Source organism: Suncus etruscus, chromosome 17 (genome assembly GCF_024139225.1).
Source record: "Suncus etruscus isolate mSunEtr1 chromosome 17, mSunEtr1.pri.cur, whole genome shotgun sequence".
Classification (NCBI taxonomy): Eukaryota; Metazoa; Chordata; class Mammalia; order Eulipotyphla; family Soricidae; genus Suncus; species Suncus etruscus.
This window is the reverse complement of record NC_064864.1, coordinates 61,303,788-61,330,856: the sequence shown is the minus strand read 5'-3', so window position 1 is coordinate 61,330,856 and position 27,069 is coordinate 61,303,788. Positions and strand designations below refer to the sequence as shown.

At 41.0% G+C, this 27,069-nt stretch overlaps 1 protein-coding gene across 1 annotated transcript in view; it reads right to left on the bottom strand.

Moving 5' to 3' along the window:
- TRUB1 (TruB pseudouridine synthase family member 1) overlaps positions 1-27,069 on the bottom strand; it is a 50,542-nt gene extending 23,473 nt beyond the window's left edge. The window contains exons 1-3 of the mRNA XM_049764507.1: positions 26,784-27,069; positions 23,563-23,661; positions 14,024-14,079 (exon numbers count right to left, since the gene is read on the bottom strand). Coding sequence (XP_049620464.1) covers positions 14,024-14,079; positions 23,563-23,661; positions 26,784-27,069 — 441 coding nt within the window. The remainder of the gene's footprint in view (positions 1-14,023; positions 14,080-23,562; positions 23,662-26,783) is intronic.

The window sequence follows — 27,069 nt, the reverse complement described above, 5'->3', positions numbered from 1 at the left end:
AAGAATATGTTTCACTGCAGCCAACGTGCCACTGATGAAATCAACCTTTGATTCTAGAGTCAGTTCCTTTCACAAATATACAACACGGATAGGAATACAGTAAAGCACTTAATTCTTCTTTTAAAGAATTACGGAATCACCATGAGATATAAAGTTACCAGGTTTTTAATCATTTTTTTTCCCCAAAAACACTCAGAACTGGTTGGGAGTAGGTGGAGCAAGAGCCTGTTACATGGAAGGCTTAGGATTCAACCCTTGGCACTGCATGGCTTACCAGCACTGCCTGGTATAGAGATATAGGGGCCTCCAACTACCATCAAAAGTGATCCTGGTGGGGCTGGAGAGATAGCATGGAGTCAGGATGTTTGCCTTACATGCAGCAGGACGGTGGTTCAAATTGAGGCATGTCATATGGTCCCCTGAGCCTGTCAGGAGCAATTTCTGAGCATAGAGCCAGGAGTAACCCCTGAGTGCTACCGGGTGTGACCCAAAAACCAAAAAAAAAAAAATGATCCTGGTGATCACAGAACCACTGACCCTAAACAGCAACATCAGTGGCCCAAACCCCAAACAGTAGGTCTGCACCATCAGGCCAAGTATCTCCAGGAATGGTCTCTGGGTCCCTGAGCCCCACTGGGAAGAACACCCAAAACTGTCCTTAGAACCAACAAAAATGTTCTGTGAACTCAATAATGAACCAATCTTTTGTGCCACTCCAATCACTGTGTATGTGTAAATGAGCCTTGAGTCCGTCTGGCCTGTGCCTTAGATAAATTTAGTCTGTTATTAGTATTAATAGACTATTAATAATATTGTTATTTTGAGAAGATGAAGGATAAACACAGAATGATAGCACTTTTCTGAGGTACTTAGAATATACACCATATATATACATGTAATACTCCATGAACAAATATAACAGTCTAATAGGATAGAAACTCCAAGCACTGTAGTTGTCAACATTTATTGGGGAGTAGTGTTCAAAACACATGGAAGAGGAACAACACAAAGCCTCAACTATCCATTATACTATAAAGAAATAAGCAACAATGGAAACAATGGCCTAGAGCAAACAGGTATGTAATCAGCCTTTTACTACAAAGAAAGGCCTATAATAATGTCTTAGGAATCTTATACACGGTTACAGGTGAAGAATATGATTGGAAGCCAGTGGAAGCATTTTATAACAATGTGTTTTAATGCCTTAATTTTACTAGATTTAAAATAACCACTCAGCTTTTCTGTCCACAGGGGTTCTTGGATACAAAGGATGGACATCCTAATTTGATACCTCGATGCTCAGTCACACTAGATATCATATTCAGTTTGCATTATAAAAATGGCTTAATAAAACACTCCAATATACCCCTTTTCTCTGGTTTATGGCCTCTGTGAACCACAGACTTATATTACAGGACCTACTCATCAAACACGTTTGGGCAAATTAACATTTCCTTTCTTTTCTTCTCTCTTCTCACTACTTCTTTCTTTCTCCCCTTTCTCCTTCTACCTCTTCTTCCTCCTCCTCATCAATTCAATCTATGTCAAATAAAACTCACACTGCTACTTTCTCTTTAGGAAAGGAATTTAGATACATAAGATGCAGCGGACAATACTACATAGGGTAGCCACCTACAAAGATAGACCTCATTAACACATTGTTTAGTACTCCAGACGTGAAAATTATGTGTATCCTAAATTGCTCCAGTCATTATCTAACCAGAAACCTTCACTTAGGAAGGCCAACCCCATCACTGATGAAATCCCTAGAAACCGAGAAAACCTCCCAACTCCAACATACCGACCCAATCTCTCTTAGTTGATTTATTAATTTTTTACCTTATTTTAACTACATTTACCTATTTTTTTGTTCTCCTAAGCTATACCTACGCTAATTATTGTATGCTTTTATGTGGGATGAGTACAGAAGACTCCTCCATGAGAGCCAAACCTAAATTGTAAACAACCCATGCCTATAGTGTATATAGCCCCTCCTATATTCTACTCCTCCTCCCCCCTTCAGAAATCCTACTATCCCATCACCCCCCAATCCCAATCTGATATCCCACTTTATTAATGCTCTTTACCCTCAGTTCTTAACCCATTACGTATCAAGACCGATCTCCTGTCCCAATAAGCCATCACCCAGCTCCCAAGCGAAGGGACACCCATTCAGCCCCACATCTCATCCCCGGCAAAAAACTACAACCAACACTCTGTGGCCCTCCTCCTCATCCCTCCCAAATGTGGACTGTTGTTTGATACCAGACTCAGCTGCAGAAGGATCCCCAGTTCAAGAATTCCACCCGAGCCCTTTCTGCTGCAAATCTTTTCTCAATCTCAACAAGACCAGGGTGTGTGATGAAAATGTGCCCTGGATCCCACACTCCACAAGAATATCTCAAAAGACAATGGGGAAGCCTATATTTCCTTTATAAGTTTAAGACCTATATATACTACCTTTTAACCTGTTTATCCCCAAATGTAAGGTAGTCTCCTGCATCACTTTGTTCCCTTAATTTTTTTAAACTTATTTTTATTTCTTTTTTTCTTTATATATATGTGAGTATGTATGTATGTATATGTATATATGTACACACATATATTGTCTTGTTTCTGTTTTCTGTTCTTCCTTAACTCCACCTGTTTTGGTTCTGCTTGATACAAAAATCTACAAGAAAAAGTCTTGCCTGAGATAATAGCTCAGGTCAAAACCAGGGCACAGAGATGATGGAACCTGATACTCTCACCACCCCCAAATGCACCAGCAATATAATATAGTACCATTTCTTCTTGCAAAGGCATAATAAAAAAGGGGGAAATTTTACATATAGAAACAAGATCTTATCTACTAGGGATAAGAACTCATACACTTTACGATATAGGAGCACCTCCCACCTTGAACATATGTCATGTGGACCCAATTTAGGTTCCAGGTGATCAGACAGTGAACATCCAACCCGAACCTAGATCCCAGACATAGAACCGACACAGTTCTCTGCAACAATACCAGGAACCAATCTCCCTCTGGGACATTCTTAACACCAACATGTGCAGTTTTGATATGACATCCTAACAATGAAGAAATGGCAAGAACTTGGTCTAAGAGCAGGTTGTCTTATCTTATCTCCTAACAATAAGATGAAATCAGAAGACATGTCATCCTTTGATTTGTACAAAAGCCAAATTGGCTATCTACAGAAGACTGACTGTGACAACCATGACTGGGCAGAACTTATCTTGGGACCAATAAAAAGACCCTAGTCTAGGGATTGGCCTATGATCTGTCTAACAACCAAGATCTCTAATTCCAGAGGCTTGATTGAGACAACTGCAATCGAGCAGACCTTCTGGAAACATAATGAAAGACTCTATCCTAGGCTTTGTCCTAGGATTGGGGCAAAAACCAAGACCACCAATTACAGAAGACTGATTAAAACAACAGTGATGGAACACAACTCCTAGAACCGTAAAGACTCCATCCTAGGTTCCATCCTTTGACCAGTGCAAATACCAAGATCTCTAGCTACAGAGACATGATTTTATCATCTACGACGGAGCAGAAAGTATCCAGACACCACAAAAGGACCTAGGGGAGAGTAAAAGAACATGTACAGAGCCTGTAGTTATTCCCATGACAGTATACTTCAAGGGCGGAGAAACCCTGTATCTCTTAGGCCAAGGGAATTCCCTTTCTAATCTATCCAAAATTTACTTTGCCTATGCAAGAAAAAAAAATGAAAAGCACAAATTAATTTTTTTAGTTTTGTTATTGCTGTTATTTGTTGGTTTTTTGTGCATTGTTTTGTTTTTATTTTAGTACCTTGGTTATTGTGGTTGTTGTCTTGCTGTGGTGCTTTGCGAGTTTTTGTTTGAATTTTTTTGTATTGTTGTTATGTTTTCCTTCCTTTTTCCCTTTCTTTTCTTAAATTGATATTTATAGTCTCTAGAAGGACTACTCCCATTTTTTGCTTGTTTGATTTTTGCCCCATTTTTTTTCTTTCCTTCAAACAGAACCACACAACTTGAACCATCTTGTTCCACCTCACAAATGGAGGGGGAAATAAAGGAGGGTACCAAGACCAAACAGTCATATGAACATTAAGTAGGAATAAAAAAATTATCAGACTTAAATACCAAATCCAAAGCCAACGACAACAGAATTGATACCTAATTTACAACATGCTAGACACAGAGGGAACCACTAATACTAGCAGCCCAGGGGATAAAAGAGGGGGATATGGGATGCATGCTGGGAACAGGGATGAAGGGAAGACAACATTGGTGGTGGGAATGCCCCTGATTCAATGTCACTATGTACCTAAAATACTACTGTGAAAGATTTGTAATGCACTTTGGTCAAAATAAAAAAAATAATATTGTTATTTTGGTCTCAATTTTGTTTATGGGCTACACCTGAGGTGCCTGGCTCTATGCTCAGGGATCCCTTTTGGCAGGGTTCAGGGGACCATATGTAGTGCTATGGATGAAGTCAGAGTCAGCTACATACAAGGCAAGTTCCATACCTGCTGTTCTATTTCTCCAGCCCTGTTTCTGTTTGGTATTGGTTTTGTTTTGGGATTACACACAGCAGTTCTCAGGGATTACTCCTGGCTCTGTACTCAGGAATCACTCCTGAAGGGCTCTGGGAGGGTTGCTAGGGATCAAACCTAAGTCAGCCACATGCAAACGCCCTACCTGTTCTACACGGTTTTGTGGGATTTTTTTTTTAATATTTATTTTATTTAATTAAAACCATTGTAATTTACAAAGTCCTTCATATTTGGATTTCAGACATACAATAAATCAGGGCCAATCCCATCACCAGTGTTAAATTCCTTCCACGAATGTTCCCAGACCTTAACTTGCTTTCCAATTTTATGATACTTAATTTAGTTTCTGGACTCTAAGATCCTGCTTTGCCCTGTTTATTCTCTGTCCTCGAAAGCTGCCTCTTCCCCGCATAGCTCAAAGCAGCCCGCTTAGGGTCTCCCAAACCCCAATCACCAATCCCCAGTATGGCTTAGAGAGATCTCGTAGTAAGTTTGTTTTTTGTTTGTTTGTGTTTGTTTGTTTTTTGGCTTTCAGGTCACCCCAGCAGCATTCAGGGGTTACTCCTGGCTCTATGCTCAGAAATTGTTCCTGGCAGGCTGAGGGGACCATATGGGATGCTGGAATTCGAACCACTGTCCTTCTGCATGCAAGGCAAATGCCTTACCTCCATGCTATCTCTCTGGCCCAAAAAAAGCACACATCTCATTTCTTCACTAGTAACATTCTCATTCAATCATACTTTAAGACTGGGAATATACAAAGGTATATTCAATATACAAAAGTACTTGTGAAAACTACCAAAAAAAAAAAAAAAAAAGCATTAATGAGCCCATGCGTCTAAGTCACTATGGGACAGGAAGAAAGAGGCAGCCTGCAGTGGGAACGAATCACAGCCCTAAACAGACAACTATGGCTGCTCCCAGTGCCGTAATAGAAAATGATGGCTGCTGTCAGTGCTTTATCTTACCAAGCTCTCAGACCATATTGGTTGGCATGTAATTACCAGCAATATGTGTTCACTGCTTCCTAAGAACCTTTTCCAAGCTGACCCTTATCTTTCCAAATTATTAGACTTCTCATTCTTATATTCTATTGTGTGGCTTCCTAAATGGAAACACAGCAGCTGCTTAATAAAGAAAAAAAGTATCCATAGAATGATAGGCCTGCAGAAGTGGCTCCTGTATGTGGGATTCTCCAATACCCCGATTCTACTGCCAAGCTGTATAGCCAGACTGAGTCAGTGTGTCTGTGCATCTGCCTGCAGACTGGATTTTTTTTCAGGGATACTCATGCTTGCTTCTGGCAGTTTTCAATGCCAGTGGTTGCAAAGCCTCTATCAACACTGACAAGTTATTGGGTACCCCTGGTGGCATACCTCCTTGGGTATGAGCTTTCTCTGTAAATATTGACTGTGTTAGAAAAGAAAAATGCCTGTGACAAATAAGCACACAATCCATGAGCCATCTAGGCCAGCTAGTCTCTGGGAAAGGGCAAGTAAAAAGGTAGAGGAAACAGTTTGGATGTCCTCAGGCCACCTTTAAGCCCTCAGGAGCCCCAGCACTACTCTCTGTGAGTCAGAAAAAACTATTTTTCTAGATTCCCTCCCCCCAACATTTTTTGGTAATCGTACCTTTCAATTCTGTAAGACAATCCACAGACTTAAAAAAAAAAATAATAATAATAATAGTAAATAACAAACAAACAAATAAAAGCCAAGTACCCAGACAGCTTAGTTGAAGACAAAACCTCACCACCAAGAAACTAGAAGAAAAAAGATATGGTTGTATCCTCTGGGGGATTGAAGTAATTATTTTCATTGATCTCAACTCTAATACACAGGCAGAATTTTCAAACTGTTTCTCCACCAAAATGTACAGGAACTGTAAGTTCTATTAACATACCACCAAATAATTCCACAGCAGCCAAACAAAATGAAAGTCCTGTGTTCTAGTTTAAAAAATTTACACTGAACCATGTGCTCTTTGGAATTCATAGTCTTTCACTGATATTACTACCACTCACTCATCTATTATAGGGGATAAAAGTACTGGTCCAAATACTCCCTTTACCCAGAGGTAATTCTATTATACTATTACACCCCGATTGAAGTAGTCCTACATCTGGAAAATGCTCCTTTTTCTTTATACAGCAAGTACTACTACTTAATAAAGGAACACCAACCCTGCTATCCATTAATTGGGTTTCTAACATATATGAGAAATTAACTTAAATTAGCACTGCAGAAAGCTAATAAAAGCAATACACTAAACCTTACCAACATCTGCTATTTCAAAGTACATCTGCTGTTGAGCTTCCAATGAATGAATGACTGCCATGAAGAAAAAATGTGGAGACTGTGTAGGGATAACACATCGAGGCTTTCCTCTAGAGAACCTGCATATGAAAACTTAGGTTCAACTCGCCCAACAGACTTCACTCAGTTAACCTCTCTCTGAATCACTTTACCTAATTCACATCTTTTGTTTGTTTGTTTGGTTTTGGTTTGGTTTGACTTTGGGTTTTGGGTCACATCCAATGGTGCTCAAGGATCATTCCTGCCACTCGGGACCATATGGGATGCTAGGGATCGAATGTGGGTTGGCCTTGTGCAAGGCAAAAGTCCTACTGGCTTTGCTATCTATCACTCTGCCCTCCCTAAGTCATATCTTATGTAGCTCCACTTCTCCATATGAATGCTATAGAAAAATTGAATCCTTTACCAGAAGAATTTTTTTTTATTTTATTTTTGGCTTTGAGCCATACCTGGCAAACTCATGGGACTATATGGGATACAGGAAATCGAACCCAGGGTCAGCCACTTACAAGGCAAATGCATTACCTTCTGTGCTATTGCTCCAGCCCCAGAATTTGTGTGTGTGTGTGTGTATGTGTGTGTGTGTGTGTGTTTTTTTTTTTATAGTTTTAATGCTCAGATAATCTCTGCCTCTCCCTTAGAGATCCAGCATGCCTCTTTTTTTCTGAGAAGCACCAGGCTTTGCCTAGGCCACTAGGAGTCACATGCAAAAAGGAAAGAAATAAAATTCACGTTATTTAAATTTTCCAACAAAATTTGCTAGAAATAAACAGAGACCAGATGTGGAGAAAACATGTAGTTAGAGAGGTTAACAAGCACAGAACTCAAGAGAGGGGCTTGGGAGTATGTGAAATATTTGGAAGTAGTGATAACATTTATCAAGCAATTTCTCTGTTGAAGGCATTGCACCAAAAATTATTTTTACCACAAAGCATTTATTTCCAAAAAAAAAAAAAAAGTCTCCAGAGATAAATTATCTTTGACAAAACAGCTCCTATAACTAGCTAAGGAACCCAGATAGGGTTTCTTCACTTTCATCTTCCCCAGGGGAAACAGTAGGAATGCAAGAGAGGAGGTGAGTGGCCTGATGTTCAGAGGCCGAAAATAAAATAGTTCATTAAGGTAAATGTAAATGAGTGGATCTTGGGGCCTAAAGTTGTATGAAAAGGCAAATCTCTCTCCATTCCTGTGGCCAGATAAAGAACAATAAGTTGAAGAGTATTCAGAAGCTGTTTCTGATTGGGACTGAGACAGCATTTCCCAAGGTGGGAAGTATTGGGGCAAAATAGGTGGGGAGGAGGGCAGGAGTAGGGTGTTGGGGGGCACAAAAGTAGTAGCCTCAGGTGCAACAGCGATTGGGTTTTTTGTTTGCTTGAAGATTTGTTTGCTTTTGTTTGTTTTTTTTTTTATTGATTTTTATTTGTATTTTGAAGAAGGTAGACTGGGCAGTGGGAACACAATGAGAAATTTGTTCTGAAAAAAGGGTGGTAACTTGGCTAATAAGCTTGAAGCTGTGAACTAGAGGACTAGGAGAGGTGCATTATAACAGGATACAACACAAACATCCGACAGCCCTTTGACCTCACTTCACACAAGCTCAAGTCTATTCTAGCAGCATCACGCTAAGATTAAAAAATTGGTAAAAGTGGTGAACAGACAATGGTGAATTTTTCTTTTCTTTTTCAGTATCCACATTTGGGGGCAGAAGGGCACATCTCGCTTGGAGACCATCTAGACCTAAAGATTGTACCTGCAGCTCCCACGTGCAATGCATGTGCTCCAAACATTTAACTGATCTCCATACTACATAGAGAAAGGGAGAAAAACACATTGGTTTATAAAAGAGAATGTGTGTGTCACAAGGGGTAAAATGTGGCTGCATTGTGCCAACCACCCAAAATGGCAAATTCCTCGGCCACTGCCTACTGTCCTTTCCTTCCACTCTTCCACTCAATCTCAGTAACTTCAATTTTGCTGTCAGAGTTCAAGCTTTGTTTCCATTGGAAAATGTCGATTCCTTTGCTTGCTCTATTTCTTTATAGATCACTTATGAGATCTAGGCACTACTTTTTTTTAAATGAACTAGAAATATGTCAGGAATACATTATACATAGATGGTTGATGAACTGTTTCTATACAAGCATTTATATATATGTACAGATGAGGACAAACAAATTTCTTACTACGGGTGATAGTCTAAAAGAAAAAAATTGAAAGCCTCTGAATAAGACAATATCTAAGATTTCTCCCAAAGGGAAAAATCTATCTTTCAAATAATTATCACTTTCAATTACTTTTTGTTTTTGTTTTTTTTGGGCCATACCTGGCAGCATTCAGGTTATTTCTGGCTCTGTGCTTAGAAATTACTCCTAGCAGGATTGGAGGACCATATGGGATACTGGGATTAAGCCTGGAGAGGCAGCATGCAAGACAAACACCCTGCCTGCTGTTACTTAATGTTAACATTTTAATAATGTAATTTTTCCACAAATAATCTAAATTTTAAAGTAGAGAAAATATAAAGAGTAACAAGGTATCTACTTCTGAATTGACGTAAAGTATCAGAAAACTAAGTTTTTGTACTTAAATGCTCAAGGTATTCTATTTGAGTTATTATAAGTCATTTAAGGATCATGGATTTCACTTTATCACTTAACTGATGATCAAAATGACTTGAGACAAAATGACTTGAGACAAATAAAATTCATACCAGAGTAATGACCTATTTACATTTCCAGTTATCCTATTTCTAGAATTGCCTGAAATTTACCTGCAAACCTTTCAATAACATGTCTGTGAACGGTGATGGATCATGAATACTCCAAAGATAATACTCCACATTTTATCCTGAGGGGGGAAAATTTCTTGATGTAGATAAAGCTTTTGTTTATCAATAGTCTCAATAGTCCTTCATTGTAAAATTCATGATGATACAATTTAAAAATTTATGAATTAAAAATATTTTGGAATAAAAATATTTTGGAAACTATCAAATAACATAAGAAAGGAAAAGTCCTTCATGATCCTATAACAAAGTTACTACTTTTCATATTCTGGAGGTAAAAAACAACTATTAAACAACTGGTTAAAACTTCCTTTCATAGGTGCCAGAGAGTTAGTACAGTAAGCAAGGCACTTGCTTGCCTTGCATGCAGCTGAACCTGGTTCAATCCCCAACACTGCATATGGTTTAAACACAGAACCAAAAGTAAACCCTGAGCACACTCATCACAGGTTTGGTCACAAAACAAAGCAGAAAGAAAACCTGTAACATAAATTATAAATGTAATCTGTCAATATCCAAACACATTATACAGTTTTACTGTAAAACAAATTCTTCCCTTCTAATATAATTTCTTTTTAAACTCATTACAATTCGGCAATATTTCAATAGCAATTTGTGGAAGTTGCAGAGCTGGCAACATGGAAATTTTTTCATTTATCTAAGACGTTAATTATTATCCTTCCCAACTGAAGACACCGGATTTTATGCCAAGTGATTACTAAAATGGGACATCAGAGGGGACCTACTCTCCAGGATTTTTAATATTTCCACAAGGCTTAGACCACTGCAACTCAAAATGTGATCGCAGGGTCTGTCTCCCTATGAAGAGAAGTTCAGAAAAGTTAGAAGTGGCAATGTAATGTTGCCATACTACTGAAATAATATTTTATAAAATTTTTTTATAAAAACTGTCAATTTATAAAAGTTGTCTTTATTGCTGTGGTGCTTTTCAGGTTTTTTGTTTGTTTTTGTTTGTTTATTTTTTTTTTTGGTTTTTGGGGGGGTTGATTTTTTTTTGTATTATTTTTATGTTTTCCTTCCTTTTCTCCTTTCTTTTCTTAAACTGATTTTTATAGTCTCTAGAACAGTGGTCCTCAAACTATGGCCCGCAGCCACATATTGTATTTGTATCTGTTTTGTTTCTTCATTGCAAAATAAGATATATGCAGTGTGTATAAGAATTCGTTCATAAGTTTTGTTTTTACTATAGTCAGACCCTCCAATGGTCTGAGGGACAGTGAACTGGCCCCCTGTTTAAAAAGTTTGAGGACCCCTGCTCTAGAAGAACTCTTCTTGTTTTTTGCTTGTTTGAATTTTTGCCCCCCCCCCTTTTTTTTTATTTTTCTTCTTACCTTCAAACAGAATGACATAACTTGAACCATCTTGTTCTACCTCACAAATTGAGGGGGAAATAATGGAAGGCACCAAGACCAAACAGTCATATGAACATTGAGTAGAAATAAAAAAATGATCACACTTAAACACCAAATCCAAAGCCAATGACAACAGAATCGATACCCAATTTACAACATACTAGATACAGAGAGAACCACTTATACTAGCAGCCTGGGGCGGGAGGGGGGGGAGGAAGGAGGGTCGATATGGGATGCATGCTGGGAACAGAGGTGGAGGAAGGACAACATTGGTGGTGGAAATGCCCCTCATTCAATGTCACTATGTACCTAAAATACTACTGTGAAAGATTTGTAATCCACTTTGGCCAAAATAAAAATTATTAATAAAAAAGCTGTCAATTTGCTAAAAACTAGGAAAGTTTTCAACTCTTCGTTAATAATTAAAAAAAAAAAATTAGAGGCCAGGGCTGTAGGTAATCCAGTGGGTAAGGTGCTTACTTCATATGAGGCAGACCTAGGTTCAACACCCAGCATCCCATATGGTCCTTGATATCTGCCAGAAGTGATTCCTGAGTGCAGAACCAGAAGTGATCCCTGAACACCACAGGTATAGACCAAATAAAAAAAAAAAAAAAACAGGGCCAGAGCAATAGCACAACAGTAGGGCATTTGCCTTGCACACAGACGACCCAGAGGGACCCGGGTTCAATCCCCTGCATCCCATATTGGTCCCCTGAGCCTGCCAGGAGTGATTTCTGAGCACAGAACGATGAGTAACCCCTGAGTGCATCCAGGTGTGGCCCAAAAACATCATCATCATCATCATCATCATCATCATCATTATCTTAATAATAATAATAAACAAAACAAATCAGACATAGTCATTTCCAACTATTTATATTCCAGTAGGAGCAAAGGTTTAAAAAGAATTTTTTTAGGGGCTGGAGTGATAGTACAGCAATAGGGCATTTGCCTTGCATGTGGCTAACCCGGGATGGAACCAGGTTCAATCCCTGGCATCCCACATGGTTCCCTGAGTCTGCCAGGAGCAACTTTTGAGCACAGAGCCAGGAGTAAACCCTGAGCACTGCTGGGTGTGGTCCAAAAACAAAAAAGAATTTTTTTCTTTTTTTAGTCCAGGTACTCCTGAAACCCTTCCCTATCTACAAGGATATTAATCAGCTTTCCAGGGCTGTTTCATCACAACTCAACTCAGCAGTAGCTGCTGATTAAAATGCAATTGCTATTAACCCTTTTAGAGTCAAAAACAGTCTTAGAGGGGCTCCAAATACTGTTTCTAAGAAAAATATTCAGTCTAAAGAAGGCAACTTGGGTATCAGCAGTTCAGTTTCTTTTTTTGTTTGTTTGTTTTGTTTTGGGGTCACACCTGGCAGCACTCAGGGGTTGCTCCTGGCTCTACGCTCAGAAATTGCTCCTGGCAGGCTCAGGGGACCATGTGGGATGGTGGGATTCGAACCACCGTCCTTCAGCGTCTAAGGCAAATGCCCTACCACTGCGCTATCTCTCTGGCCCCAGCAGTTCAGTTTCAATCTTTTCCCCCTTCGCTGTTCTATGGGATTTCTCACTCCAACATCTGCAGAATCCCTACCCTCTCTCCTTTACCAAGTATTTCCGAAAGTGCTCTACAATTCATTTTAACAAAGCTATTCTCACCAGTGAATAGCTTAATTTGAAGAAACCTCACCATTCCCTTCATTTTGCAATAATTCAGCAAAGCCTATGTCCTTCTCTGAAAAATGCCAGCCAGGTTTACAAAACATTTCCATAGAAATTCCAAGGTCTTAAAAAAATCTGCCACACTTGGGGCCAGAGAGGTGGCTTTAGAGGTAAAGTGTCTGCCTTGCAAGCGCTAGCCAAGGATGGACTGCGGATTCCCCGGTGTCCCATATGGTCCCCCCAAGCCAGGGGCGATTTCTGAGCACTTAGCCAGGAGTAATCCCTGAGCATCAAATGGGTGTTGCCAAAAAACAAAAACAAAAATAATCTGCCACAGAATTTGAGATCATTAAATTCAACTTTCCTTTCATTTAAGAAATGATTGATTAAAAAAAACTAAATATAATTTTTAAAATCGGGGCAGGATCCTGGGTACCTCATATGGTCACTGGAGCCCACCAGCCCACCAGGAGTGATCCCCAAGTACAGAGGCAGGACTAAGTCCTAAGTACTGCTGGGTGTGCCCCCCCCCCCAAAAAAACCCACAAAAACAAAATGGCATGTCTACCTTGCAAGAAGATGACCTGGATTTGATCCGAGCCCCATGTGGTTCCTGGAGCACCTCCAGGAGTGATTCAGGAACACAGAGCCAGAATTAAGCACTGAGCACTACTGGATGTAGCCCCAAACTAACAAAATCAATCATGGGCACTGCAGGAATTTTGCTTCCATAACTCATTCTAGTTTTCGATTAAGAATCTCTAATTTTGGGCCCGGAGAGATAGCACAGCGGCATTTGCCTTGCAAGAAGCCGATCCAGGACCAAAGGTGGTTGGTTCGAATCCCGGTGTCCCATATGGTCCCCCGTGCCTGCCAGGAGCTATTTCTGAGCAGACAGCCAGGAATAACCCCTGAGCAACGCCGGGTGTGGCCCAAAAACCAAAAAAAAATAAATAAATAAAAAAAAAGAATCTCTAATTTGGGGCAGAGAGATAGCAAGGAGGTAAGGTGTTTACCTTTCATGCAGAATGACCGTGGTTCAAATCCCGGCATCCCATATGGTCCCCTGTGCCTGCCAGGGGTGATTTCTGAGCCTAGAGCCAGGAGTAGCCTCTGAGCGCTGCCGGGTGTGACCCAGAAACCAAAAAAAAAGAATCTCTAATTTATGGTCTCAATACTGAGAAACTCAGATTCTACTTATAAATATTGTGAAATAGTTAGGAATGACATTTATTGATGTGATTAACAGTTCACTGTTTACAAGACATAGCTGAACACATACGTCATCAAGAAACAAACAAGCAAAAAAGGAAAACAGAATGAATCCAAGAGTCTTACCTTGGACCCTGACAACATACTGCTCAACATTTTTGTTCCCCTTCCAACTCCAACCACTACAAATCAAAGAAAGAAACATTATGACACTTGAGTCTAAAAACTATGTTTTCAAAACATCGACATACTTGGTCTTCATTCCTTTGTGCATGTTGTACAAAGTTGGAAGGAGTAATAAGAAGAACTAGACTCTTAGTTCTCCATTCAGAATGTCAGGTAACTAAGGAATTCATCAGTCATGTAACTGAGGAAATCTGAAAAAAGGATGGGAGAAAGTAATTTTGTTTTCTGTCTTTGTTTAAATAGAGGAAAAATCTTAAGTCAATAGTTAGATAAAGAAAAGTCTTAGAAAAAAATCCCAAGAACTCACTAGAATTTGACTTGGGATCAGTGAAAAATACATAACATAATTAACCATGAGATGATCAAGTCATTTGACAGAATTTATTACTAAGCACAACAAAAACTATCATCACAGCTAATGAACCATGTAAGGATGATTATGCACCAAGCTACTCAATCTAGGAAAGAGAAACCTAACAAGTCAGCCAACACAGCACAGACTTTGGCAAAATGAAAGTTTGGCAAATGTACATGCCAGGGGTGGGCTGTCCAGCAGTACAGTGAATATCCAGCCCATGAAACTGTAGAGTCCAGCCCTGGTACATGACAGAACTAGATATTAGAGCTCCTGTTGGCTGCCTGCAGCTATTGGTCTATATTTTAAGGCCCACAAATGATATTAAATATTCCAAGATTCCCAACCCCTGGCACATATCACAAATATGAACAACAGACACTCTGACTCTTCAATTTCAAAGCTTTTATCTTTATGAGAACATGTGTAACCAAGTGAAGATGAAGAATACCATCTTTTATTTACAAGCAGAAATTTTTCTAAGTATAGAAGTATTTATTACTGATAAATACAGCTTTGTGTATAAACATAATGTAACTGTGATTCAGAATTGCAAGAAAAGAGAAGTGATTGGCCAGTTGAAAGTACTGTAAATACTGATAGCAGATGTTATTTTCTAGGTTTCTTTTGTATCAAAATCCACTCTAAATGCACTCTATTGATTAGGTGTTCATTTCCTCCATATAAACACCCTATGAAATTAATGCCATTATACTTATGCTGTACATGAAGAAACTGAGGCATCAAGAGACTAAGAACTTGGCCCAGCATCTTGTGACTTGCATATGGTTGAGTCATATGGTTGAGTCATAACTCAACCTAATCCCCTACTCTGAAACGGCAGGTCCCTTCTCATTCATTCCCACCCACCCCAGCATCTCGCTCATTCTAAGCTTCCTCTCCATTGTTAGTAGCCTCAATCAGTTCAAACTCCACTGTTCTACCTATTTCCCCTCTCTTCCAATTATTATCAACTCATAATCACTTACAAAAATACACAATGCATACTACAAAGACCTCCCCTACCCCAAGAATCTTCAGCAGGCCCCATGCCTACATACGGCTTAAAAGTATGTCAAGTAAGGGCCGGCGAGGTGGTGCTAGAGGTAAGGTGTCTGCCTTGCAAGCGCTAGCCAAGGAAGGACCTCGGTTCGATCTCCCAGTGTCCCATATGGTCCCCCCAAGCCAGGGGTAATTTCTGAGCACTTAGCCAGGAGTAACCCCTGAGCATCAAACGGGTATGGCCCGAAAAACCAAAAAAAAAAAAAAAAAGTATGTCAAGTCAATTCTCTGAAGTCCAGATAAAATTTCTCAAGTCTATCCCAAAACTCTAATCATCTATAACACTCATCTAAACATTCATCTCTAAACAGAATCAATTCAGTTCAAGGACTAAGATTGGTCTCTCCCTGACTTCAAGTACTAAATTTTTTGTGTTTGCCTGAAACATAAGCAGGCCCAAGGATGCAGCTTAGGCTGCCCTCCAGGATGTGAAAGTCTTAGTTTGATCCTTGGTAACACTCTGCAGTGTACGGAAACCAAATGTATATGACCCCTGCAACTAAAGCGTGCATGTCCTAGTCATGCAACAAAGGGAAAATGCTGGATGCCTATGAATTCTCCACATATTCTCTGTCACATTCTTCAAGTGACAGAAATGCTGCTGAGACAACAGATATAATACAATTTTATCTTATTCAAATAAATGGAACTCCCAATATAGATTTATATGCACACATATTGGTTTGGTGTGTGTTTTGGGATTGGGGAGGTTGTTGTTGTTTTGGGTTTTTTTATTTTTGTTTTGTGCAGTTACAATATGTCCAATCCCCAAAATACCTGTAGTGAGTGAGACAGCACATTTCTGACTCTGAAAGTGCCTGTCACCTCACAAGGGAAGGAAACCATGAGTGATCAAACAAGCTTCATGATCCAGTTAACTTTGCACAGCAATATCATGACATTAGCACTATCATGATTGCAGCATCTAAATTGTAACCCCCAAAATGTTGCTTAAATTAATGAGGAGTTAATTCTAAGGAACAACACAGCAGTATGTAGTTCAGCATCAAAAAAGAACAGAAGAATGAGGGCTGTGGAAGATGCCAGGAGGAAGCCCTCCTCCGCCTGGCATCAGGAGGCCAGAGATGGCGTCATTTAAGCCTTTTAAGCCGAGTGGCTGCAAGGCCACAGGGGAGCTCCAGGTGAACAGACTTCTGCGTGTTCTGAAGATGTAGCAAAAACACGAAATCTCAGCTCCAATGCCCTGTAGCAGCTCCAAGACCGACTGCAGGGCTCTGAGAGACAGGTGTGGTGGGTCAGATCTCATCATGGCTGCAATACTGAACCGACCATTTCTCAGCTAGTGGTGATCCAGAACAATCAAACTTAAAGAAAGGAATATTAAGGTTCCCCCATGTAACCCCTCTCCTTTCCTGTTCAAGGACATCAAGGCCCATTGTGTCAACAGCATTTTTTACCAAAGGAAGATAGAAATAATATAGTAATAAATTATCAGTCAGTTAGTAAGCAGCTTTTTAGTCAAGGGACAGTTTACAGCTCTGAGTTTTTATGCATTTTCTCCCAAACAATCATCCCAGTTTTTATTCAGTATTTACTAAAATAATGTAAAATATGGCTTCAGCCCACAGGGGTTTTCAAAACTTAAGAAAAAAAAGACACACATATTACATTACCAGTGTGAAAGAGGATGCAGGAGCTTCCCATGAAGAAGGGAGCATTTCTGCTTAAAGTCTGGGAAGGGCAAGAGGATTTCTACAATGACTAAAGAAGACAGATGAAAGGCGCCAAGACACAAGAACCTGAAGTAGAGTTTGAATGTTTTCTCGTATTGTCTCATTTTACTACTCTTACTCCAAATATTCTTTGCTTTAATTTGTTGTTATTGTTGTTTTGGTGCTACACCAGGTAATGCTCAGGGGTAACTCCAAACTCTGCACACACCAATTACTCCTGGCAGTGCTTGAGGAAACGTATGGGATGCCGGGATTGAATCTGGGTCTGTCACCTGCAAGGCAAACTTTCTTCTCACTGTATATTGCTTCAGCTCCTTTTTTGCAGTAATATTTTCTTTGTTTAAAAATCAAACAAACATGGGGGAGTGGAGTGATAGCATAGTGGTAAGGCCTTTGCCTTGCATTTGGACAACCTGGGTTGGACCCAGGTTCGATGGTCCTCTGAGCCAGCCAGGAGCGATTTCTGAGTGCAGAGCCAGGAGTAACCCTTCAGCACCACTGGGTGTGGCCAACAAACTCCAAAACAAATAAAAAACAACCAGGGTCTCTGTGGGATTAATCGGATCCCATCTCACTCAGTATATGCACTGTAACTCATTGGTAGGAGACAATTTGAACATAACACCTTGGATTGGTATTTAGACCACCTAATCCCCCCTCTAGGTGTGGTCTGTTGCTTCCTAATAAGTATTTGAATTTTTCAAGAAAAGCACTCTCTTGCATTTCCAGACTTCCCATGGAGCTTGTTGCTTCTTAGGGGCTGAAGCCTTATGTGTTAGAATTATTGAATCTATTCCTCCCTCCTTGTGTGTATATGTGTGGATTATTTCCTAAATTGACTTTTGTTTCCAGACCTGTGTCTCTCCAGTGTCCTGGCTTTAGAACCTGAGGCCTAAATCTATAGGTCTCCAAACCAATCTAAACGTCCCAGCAGTCTATTCTCAAGTCATAAAGACACGGTAAGGGGTATTAGATAAAGCTTTTTGCAATTAGAAGCTTCTACTGTCCTATATTTTAATTAATTCTGTAACATCTTTGCAATTTATCTTAAAAGAACTGTCTCTAGGTTCAGCCCATGGTAGGAAGCTTGCCGCAAAGAGCGGTGAGTGTACTTAGAGTAAAGAAGGGTCCACACTGACAACTGTGGTAGTTGGAACAAAAATGGTAGTTGGAACTGATCACTCTGGACAAGAACTAGGTGCTAAAAAGGGATAAAATGACAATGCATGGTATCCTTTAATCAAGAATACTGTCAAAAATGAGAGAGAGAGAGAGAAAGAGAGAGAGAGAGAGAGAGGCAAAATGCCTGCCCCAGAGACAGGCGGGTGGGAGGGAAATGGGGGACACTGGTAGGAATGGGGGAGAGTACACTGCTGAAAGGCAGTATATATTCCATGAATGAAACTCAGTTATGAGCGATTTTTTAACCACAGAGCTTAAATAAAGCAATAAAAAAATTAAAAAAGAAAGACCTGTCTCTTCCACTTTCAGAAATCAATCTTTATTTTTTCTTGGTTTTTGGGCCACACCCTGTGATGCTCAGGGGTTACTCCTGGCTATGCACTCAGAAATCGCTCTTGGCTTGGGGAACCATATGGGACACTAGGAGATCAAACTGCGGTCTATCCTAGGTCAGCCATGTGCAAGGCAAATACCCTACTGCTGTGCCAGCCCCTCAAAAATCAATCTTAACAATCCACAGCACTTAAGTTTATTTAGAAAGATGTTCCTTTGAAAAGATGACATAGTTCTATTTACATAGAGGCCCTAAGATGCAAACCTGCTTTTTAAAACAGGGGCTGAAAGATGATCACTGGGAAAGAGGAGAATGAGAAGGGCGATGCTATGACCATGAACTAGCCCGAGAGCTCTAACGCACAGTGTGATGGACTGCGCATCACAGTCTACTACTACACGCCCCTTTGGAAGTTCTATGGGAGAATCTCAGAGCTCCAGAATCTCTGATTAAAGACTTCCTTGGGGAGCTCATGGAACCATACGCACTGCAGGAAATGAACCAAGGCCATCATTCCAGGCAAACACTTTAACCTGGTACCATCTCTTGGGCCCACTATTATCGCTTTGAAACAGATTTAAAAACAAAACATTGAAACTCAAAGAGGTTTGGGGATTTATCTAGGTTATATGTAGTTAGCGAATAAAGCAACCAGTTTGTAAACTCATAAATTATTAAAGCTCAATTTTACACAATAAAACAAACTTTCCTGAATAGTCTCTAGGACAGCTCATTTAGACCTTAGCTTTATAAACTGTGGGCCAGGACGTCACATAAAAGTAGGGCAATCTTAGAATTTTTCTTTAAGGTAAATTAGTAACAATTTGATTTGTATATCTATTTTATATACTTATATACCTGGGGCCCTGTAAAATATTCTTGAGGGAAGTAGGGTCATAAGTAGAAAATAGTGTAAGATACCCAAATTTAGACAATAAATATCTCTTTTCTGTGAGAGAATTTTAGTGAGTAAAGAAAGAACTTTACTTTCTTTACTTTAGGCCTCACTGGAAACAGTAATTGTTATTGGCATCATAAGAAAAATAAATGAATTTAACATATTGGGCCAGGACAATAGCACAACAGGTAGAGCACTTCCCTACCTTGGGCAGCTGACCCCTGTTTGATTCCTGGCATCCCATGTGGTCACCTGAGCACTGCCAGGAGTGATTCCTGAATAATTCTCAGCAGAAACCCCTTAACATTGGTAGGTGTGGCCCAAAACATCCCAATTTTTTTGACATATTGATTTTTATCATAAAAGCCCCTGTGACTAAATATAAATTAAGCCTCTAATAATACAAATCACAGCTAAATGCACCCCTTTAAGTTTCAAGATTGCTTAGGTTTAGGGTAAGAAATACATTGATTTCACTCACTAATTTCTGGAAATCCAAGTAGTAACAACCATAAATCAGATACATATGTGACCTATTTATTATTAACCAACAGAGCTCCTCCTCTCCTGTTTACAATGCTCCATCTTAGAATATGAATGATTATGACAAGACAGATTTCAACTCAATGATTACTGAACTGATAATTACTCTTGAAGCTATGTCATTGATCAATGGCACAGGACACTGATGGGTAATCCCCTGGTGGACACTGAGAGAAACAAAGGCAGGAGTACCAGTTTCTGTCATATCAGGCCAGGCTAAGGCTGTGAGATGGAGTAAACTGAGGCTCAACTTCTGACAGCTGCTGCTTCCCTACAAACTTAAAGCACAAGTTACTCGCTGTCTCTGGGTCTTCACTTCTTTATACTGGAGTTACTAACAACTACTTTATAAAGAGGCAATTTTACAGAAGCAATTTTCAACCATTCAGATCAGTGCTAAAAAGGTTTAAAATGACTAGATTAAATTATATAACCTCTAAGAGTTGAAGAGAGAGTACAGGGAACTGTCCCACACATGGCTGACCCCTGTTCTGTCTCCAGCATCCTATATGGTCCCCCCAAGTCCATCAAAAGTGATCCATGAACACAGCATCAGCAATGAGCACCAGCGGGTATGACCTCAAGACAAAAAACTAAATAGAAATTTCAAGTTGTTTAAGTTATCACGATTTGCTAATTCAAGTTCTTTAATTCAGGAAAAATTCATTTTATTGAGATTACGAGGATCTTCCCAAACCAGTGCTCAGGAGGTCCAGACCCTTATTGGCGCTTCTCAGCCAGTTGGTGTTTCAATGCAGGGGCCCATGGATGCACTACTGCTCCAGCTCTGCAGTGCCAAGGAGTGCCCAAGTCCCCCTAGCAGGGAACCAGGAGATACTGAGGAGAACAAGGTTGGCAGCATGCCAGGCATGTGTTCAAGCCCTATCCGGCCCTCTGTGTACTTTGTTCTGTTTTAACTACAAGAAATCCTTTCCAACATGAATACAACAAGATCCATAAAATTATCAAATACAAGATTATACCTTGCTGCCATTTTCCTTAAAAAATAGGATTTTTGCACCAGTTTTATCCATTTTTGCTAAACAAGCATTTATTTTCTAATCTGACATCTAGATCAATTTTATTGTTTCTTCTTTGTATCTAATTTTAGATACAAAATGAACCAACTATTGTAGCTCATTAAAAACAAGGAGTTATAATCCATTAGTGCCTCATTAAATCAACCTGGTCAATTATGACTGACATTTTTTTTTTTTTCATTTAACAGAGGGGGGCTAGAGTGCTAGCAAAGCAGGTATGATTGTGTGAGGCTGACCTGGGTTCAACCCCCAGCATCCCAAATTGTCCCCTGAGCCTGTCAAGAATAATTTCTGAGTGCAGAGCCAGAAGTAACTTGAGTGCTGCTGGCTGTGGCCCCGAAACCAAAAAAATATAAAAATCAAAAAAATTTAACAGAGTGCCAGAGAGCTAGTCCAAGGTTATCGCTCTTGCTTGCATGCAGCTGACCTGGATTCAATCGATGGCATGACATGTATGTCCCTTAAGCACTGCTAGGAGTGATTCCAGAGCTCAGAGCCAGGAGTAAGTCCTGAGCACAGTCAGGTGTGGCCCCCAAACAAAACGACAAAAGTTTAAACTGAATAAGGCTGGAGAGACTGCACTTGAGCACTGCAGGCAGGAAATGCACCACACGGTCCCCTGAGCATTGCCAGGAACAGGCACTAAGCTGGGAGTAGCCCCAGATAAAATATAAAACACCAGACATATAAAAATGTTAAGTACTGCTCTGTAAAATTTTGTCTCTATTGTGTGTGGAAAAGGCAGATGGAAAGGGAGGGGGGCAAGGAAAATCCCAATCTATACATTTCTCTGACTGCAGATGCAATGAGGGAGAAATTTTGTAAATGATGAATGGTGATGAATATGCACATTAGAGATCCATGAATACATGATTCAAAATCTTTATCATTTGTACCAAAAAAATAAAAGCGGGAGAGATAAGGATTAATGGGACTATTGATATTACTAAATTTTCTCCATAAACAATAAAATGTTCAATTTCCACATCTTCAAAAAGCCATGACTTTCCCTCAGGAACTATGACTAAAGGGCCCTACCCCAACCCCAAGAGAGCAGAAACCAGCTTTTACACCTGTGGGGAAAAAGGACCTCTACTCAGTGAGGCTCACCTAAGAACAACCCATGCTGGAAGATTCCTCTGTGGCTGTGACTTATTCCTACCAAGACCCAGAACACATATAGCTTGGTTACAAGAGCCAGAGCTGGGGTGACTGGGGGCAAATTCTGGAAACAGGGGAGGGTTCCACTAAAGAAACAGGCAGCAATGCCATCTAGAAACCTAACAGAAAAGCCCTGGCTACAGACAGAGTAAGGGCAAAGGAAGGGTCAGCTCCAGACACTCCCTGCTGGCCTGGGGGGAAGAATTCCAAGGCCCTGGAAGGAAAGCTGTGGTCAGGATCAAAGGTTACATGGTTCCCATCAACTGTCAGGGTGCAGCAAACCAACCTGCTGGGCCTCTGTTTGTTTGCTTCCAAACTCATGTTCCGAGATGCCAAGTGAGGGGTGCAGCCTTGCAAGCAGGACTCTCTGGAATACCCTTTTCAGACCCACTGGGCTCACTCTTTTCTGCATAGACAGGCGCCTTTTCAAAGTCCATCACTCTGAAATATGACTGTTTCCACTACCTCCTGCCAAAGGGATTCCTGTTTCTTTTTTCTTTTTTAAAAATTTTATTAGAACACTGTGATTCACCAAGTAATTTTGGGCATTAAATGTTGAAACACCAACCCCACCACCAGTGTGATCTTCCCTTCACCAATGTCCCCAATTTCCCACCCACCATCCTAGCCCTCCCTTTTGCAGGCACAAACAAATTTATAGTGTTTGTTACAACACAAAGGCAAATGGAATGATCAAAGCTCAGATCAATAAGGGCAATTTGAAATAATTTTTCCATCTTTCCATGGTGTAAATAAAGCCAGTGTCTGATTTACTGGGCTGTAGTAGGTGCTAGGTGAGCCTTCCATGTTACTCTTTAGGCTCACGGAGCTTGTTAGATTCCTACGGAACTTTCCCTATAGGATTCTTGACACTAGAGTTGCTACCTGCTTCCTGAGTCCAGGGCACCTTCAAACCTGGTTTCTTTCCTGTGGCCTCTCCTTTCCCTGTCCCTTCCTACCAATTGGCACTAAACATCATGACATGAGCCTCTAGTTACACAATTTTTCTCCTGTTGCCTTCTTGGCATATGCTGGGGACCCACCGGGGACACTGTTGCTTTAGAAGATAGTTCTGTAAATCCAGTAGATCTACAAACTGCAGAATATACTGAAAATGGCATGACTTTAATCAATCTTCTTTGCTCTCAATCAGTTTTTCTTTCAATCACAAATTCAGTGACATTTCGTTTGATTTTCATCCATCCCTTACCCAGCACTCCTCGGGCTGCACTGTCTAGAGTCCCACCATGGCCAATTTTCAATGTCTGCTTTTTCCGTTTAGTCCATTCTCGAGATGGCATTCCAGCTTCTAGGAAAGTAATTGAGTTGGGGGAAAAAAGAAGTGATTACCAAGACAATCTACTAGGATCTCCAGCTAATAAACTGAATAGATAGTCCCAAAACTGCAGACAAAGGATATTCTAAAGTAAATTTACTTAGAAAATAGAACTTATTTCCTAAAAGGGGGGGGGGGAGCCCACATAAAAAATTGATAAATATATAGACTAACCTACAAAGGTCTGGCAAAATCCTGGAAGCAGCAGTTACACGAGGCTGGAAAGCAGTTAGTTTTTATATCAGCAACTAGTTTTAAAAGAACTAAATTCCCTGTCTTAACATCAGGTTTATGTAGCTAAAGAGAAGGTGCAAAGGTTTGCCTCACATGCAGCTTCAGTCTCCAGCCTAGTTTGAATCCCAGCAGTGTCAGGTCCCCTGCAAAACTTCTGGGCATGGCCCCAAACCAAAACCAAACAGAGATCTCTTGGGTTTCTGTTTTCTGATTCTTTTTTTGTTTTTTGTTTTTTTTGTTTTGTTTGTTGTTGTTGTTGTTGTTGTTCTTGGGTCACACCCAGCAGTGCTCAGGGGTTACTCCTGGCTCTATGCTCAGAAGTACTCCTGGCAGACTCAGGGGACCATATGAGATGCCGGGACTCGAACCATTGTTCCTTCTGTATGCAAGGCAAATGCCTTACCTCTACGCTATCTCTCCGGCCCCATTTTCTAGTATTTTTTTTTACTGGTACTCCCACTTATCCAATAAGAGCACCAATTATCAAGGCCTACTCTAAAAACACTTTGTCCCCAAAGTGCATGCATTACTGTCCTCTTCTAATGGGAACTCAGTTACTTAAAGAAACTAATGGTAGCAAAATGCCACCTGAAAAACAAGAACAGTTAACTGCTTCTTAACTGCAGGACTTAGATGAAAATGGGGACAGAGATGGGATATATTTCAGTGGTAGTGACATGCCTCCCATGTATGAGACCCCAGCACCACACACACAATGATGCCAACCTATCCTAGATCATATTCCTATTGTAAAGACAAAAATGAAATAATACTCTCTGAAAATGCGTGGAAACTACCAAGGACTCTATTGCAGATAACAATACATTGAGAGAATACTGGCTCTTGGGAATCCAAATGAGGAAAGAAACCAAAACATGAAAGTGGCCTTTCTACAACCCCATAAACCATCAAACCTTCCTTAAAGTTATAAGGCACCAAGAAGAGAGAGAAAAGAGAGAAAATTAAAGTCAAGGTCAGACACACTTCAAACCAGAAACTCATGATAGCTGTCCCCCAGGAATTACTAGAAAGCTTTGAGTGTGCTCTTTATTTTGAAATTGACATTCTTGGACAGTGCATTGACTTAATTTTTTTTTCCATTTGTGTCCAAACCTCTTTCAAATTTAAAGACATACTACTTTTTTGTTCATTTGTTTTGATTTGGGACAAATCCAGTGGTTGCACTCAGGGGTTACTCCTGGATCTGCACTCAGAAATTGCTCCAAGCAGGCTCGGGGGACTATATGGAATGCCAGGGATCAAACCCAGGTCCATCCTGGGTTGGCTGCATGCAAGGCAAATGCCCTACCACTGTGCAATCGCTCTGGTCCCAAGACATACCACTTCGATTTGACTGGTATTTGGTTCATCCCAATGATCTCAATCATGGATGAATAATTAATAATATCTTGCTGGGGACTGGAGAGAGTATAGCAGATAAGGCTCTTTCTTGTGACCAACCCGGGTCTGATTCCTGGCACACCATATGTTCCCCTGAATCCCACCAGAATTGATCCCTGAGCGCAGAGCCAGCCCTGAGCATATCTTTGAGTCTGGATGGGCAGCACAGTTGAGGTAACTGGAAGCATAGTTCTGTAACTAGAAGGCTTCTCCATGCCTTGTCTGAAAGCATCAACTGGGCTGAATCACTGAAAACTCGGACATTGTCCCAGTGTATATGAAGAAACAAACAGAATGATCTTAGTGACCAATTCTGTTTCCCAAAAGTGCCCTTACTTACAACACAATCACCTGAGGCAACAAATTTAAAAACAAGGTTGCCTAGAGATTGGGGAGGAAGAGGGTTGGGGATGGACAGAGAAATAATACAGGGTTGATTGTGCTGGCCTTCATGTGACCAGATTTGATTCCAAGCACCCTATAGGGCCACAAGTGCACACCAGGAGTGACTAGGTGTGATCCCCTCACACACAAAATAAGGGTTCTTACAAATACCCCTTGTTCCAGAGCCATAGAATAGCGGGTAGGGCATTTGTCTTGCACAGCACCAACCTGGATTCATTCTCCACATCCCATATGGTTCCCTGAGACAGTCAAGGGTAAGTCCTGAGAGCCACCAGGTATGGTCCAAAAACCAAAATAGTAGTAGTAGTAGTAGTAGTAGTAGTAGTAGTAGTAGTAGTAGTAGTAGTAGTAGTAGTAGTAGTAATGATAATAATCCGGGGCCGGTGAGATGGCACTAGAGGTAAGGTGTCTGCCTTGTTAGCGCTAGCCAAGAAGGACTGCAGTTCGATCCCCTGGCGTCCCATATGCCCCCCCCCCCAAGCCAGGGGCAATTTCTGAGCGCTTAGCCAGGAGTAACCCGTGAACATCAAACGGGTGTGGCCCCTCTCCCCCCAAAAATGATGATAATAATCCATACCCTCAGAATCAGATCTCTGGCAGGGCTAGGAAAAACTGGCATTTGTACAATGGACCTGAATAATCTGCACCCCTCACCCCCATGTGAAAACCACCGTCTTAAGTCTTAAGCAACACTATTTACTCTTAAGAATGCCACTGGGGTTGTGGTGATCGTAAAGAGCCTGAGCTTCCTTCAGGGCCAGGTGCAGCTACGTGAACCCATATGCCCCGAAACACAAATTGTAGAAAAGTTGGGGTGCACGTCCAGAGCGTAAGCGTTTTATTTTGTGTGCGTGTGCAGCATTTGTGTTGGTCTGCTCGCTTCTTTTCTGGAGAACGTCAACTACCAAACTAGGCTACCAGGAGCTCAGGTCGAGGTCAGCCCAGGTCCAGCCGGCCCAGATGACAGCTGGCACCGAGAGGACCACGCTCCCTTTCCAGGGTCTTGGGGGCCTTTCTGGGGACTTGGAGGCCTGGCCCCCACCGGGCTGCCGTACCTGCCAGCAGCTTCTCCTTTAACCGATTCAGCAGCTCGGCTGAAGTGGGCCCTTTGGGCTTGTGCACCGCGAACACGCCGCTCAGAGACAACAACTTAGAGGCCATCGCGGCTTTGGAGACCCCGGTTTCGGCTCCCGAGCTGGCCGGCGCGGCTGCAGCCTTCGCTGACTCGTTGACAGCCGCAGCTGCAGCTGTCCCCGCTGCCTCTGGGGCTGGGGCTGGGGCCGGGCCAGCTTGCAAAGAGGATGGCGACGACAGCAACACAGCCGGCTCAGTCGCTGCCAT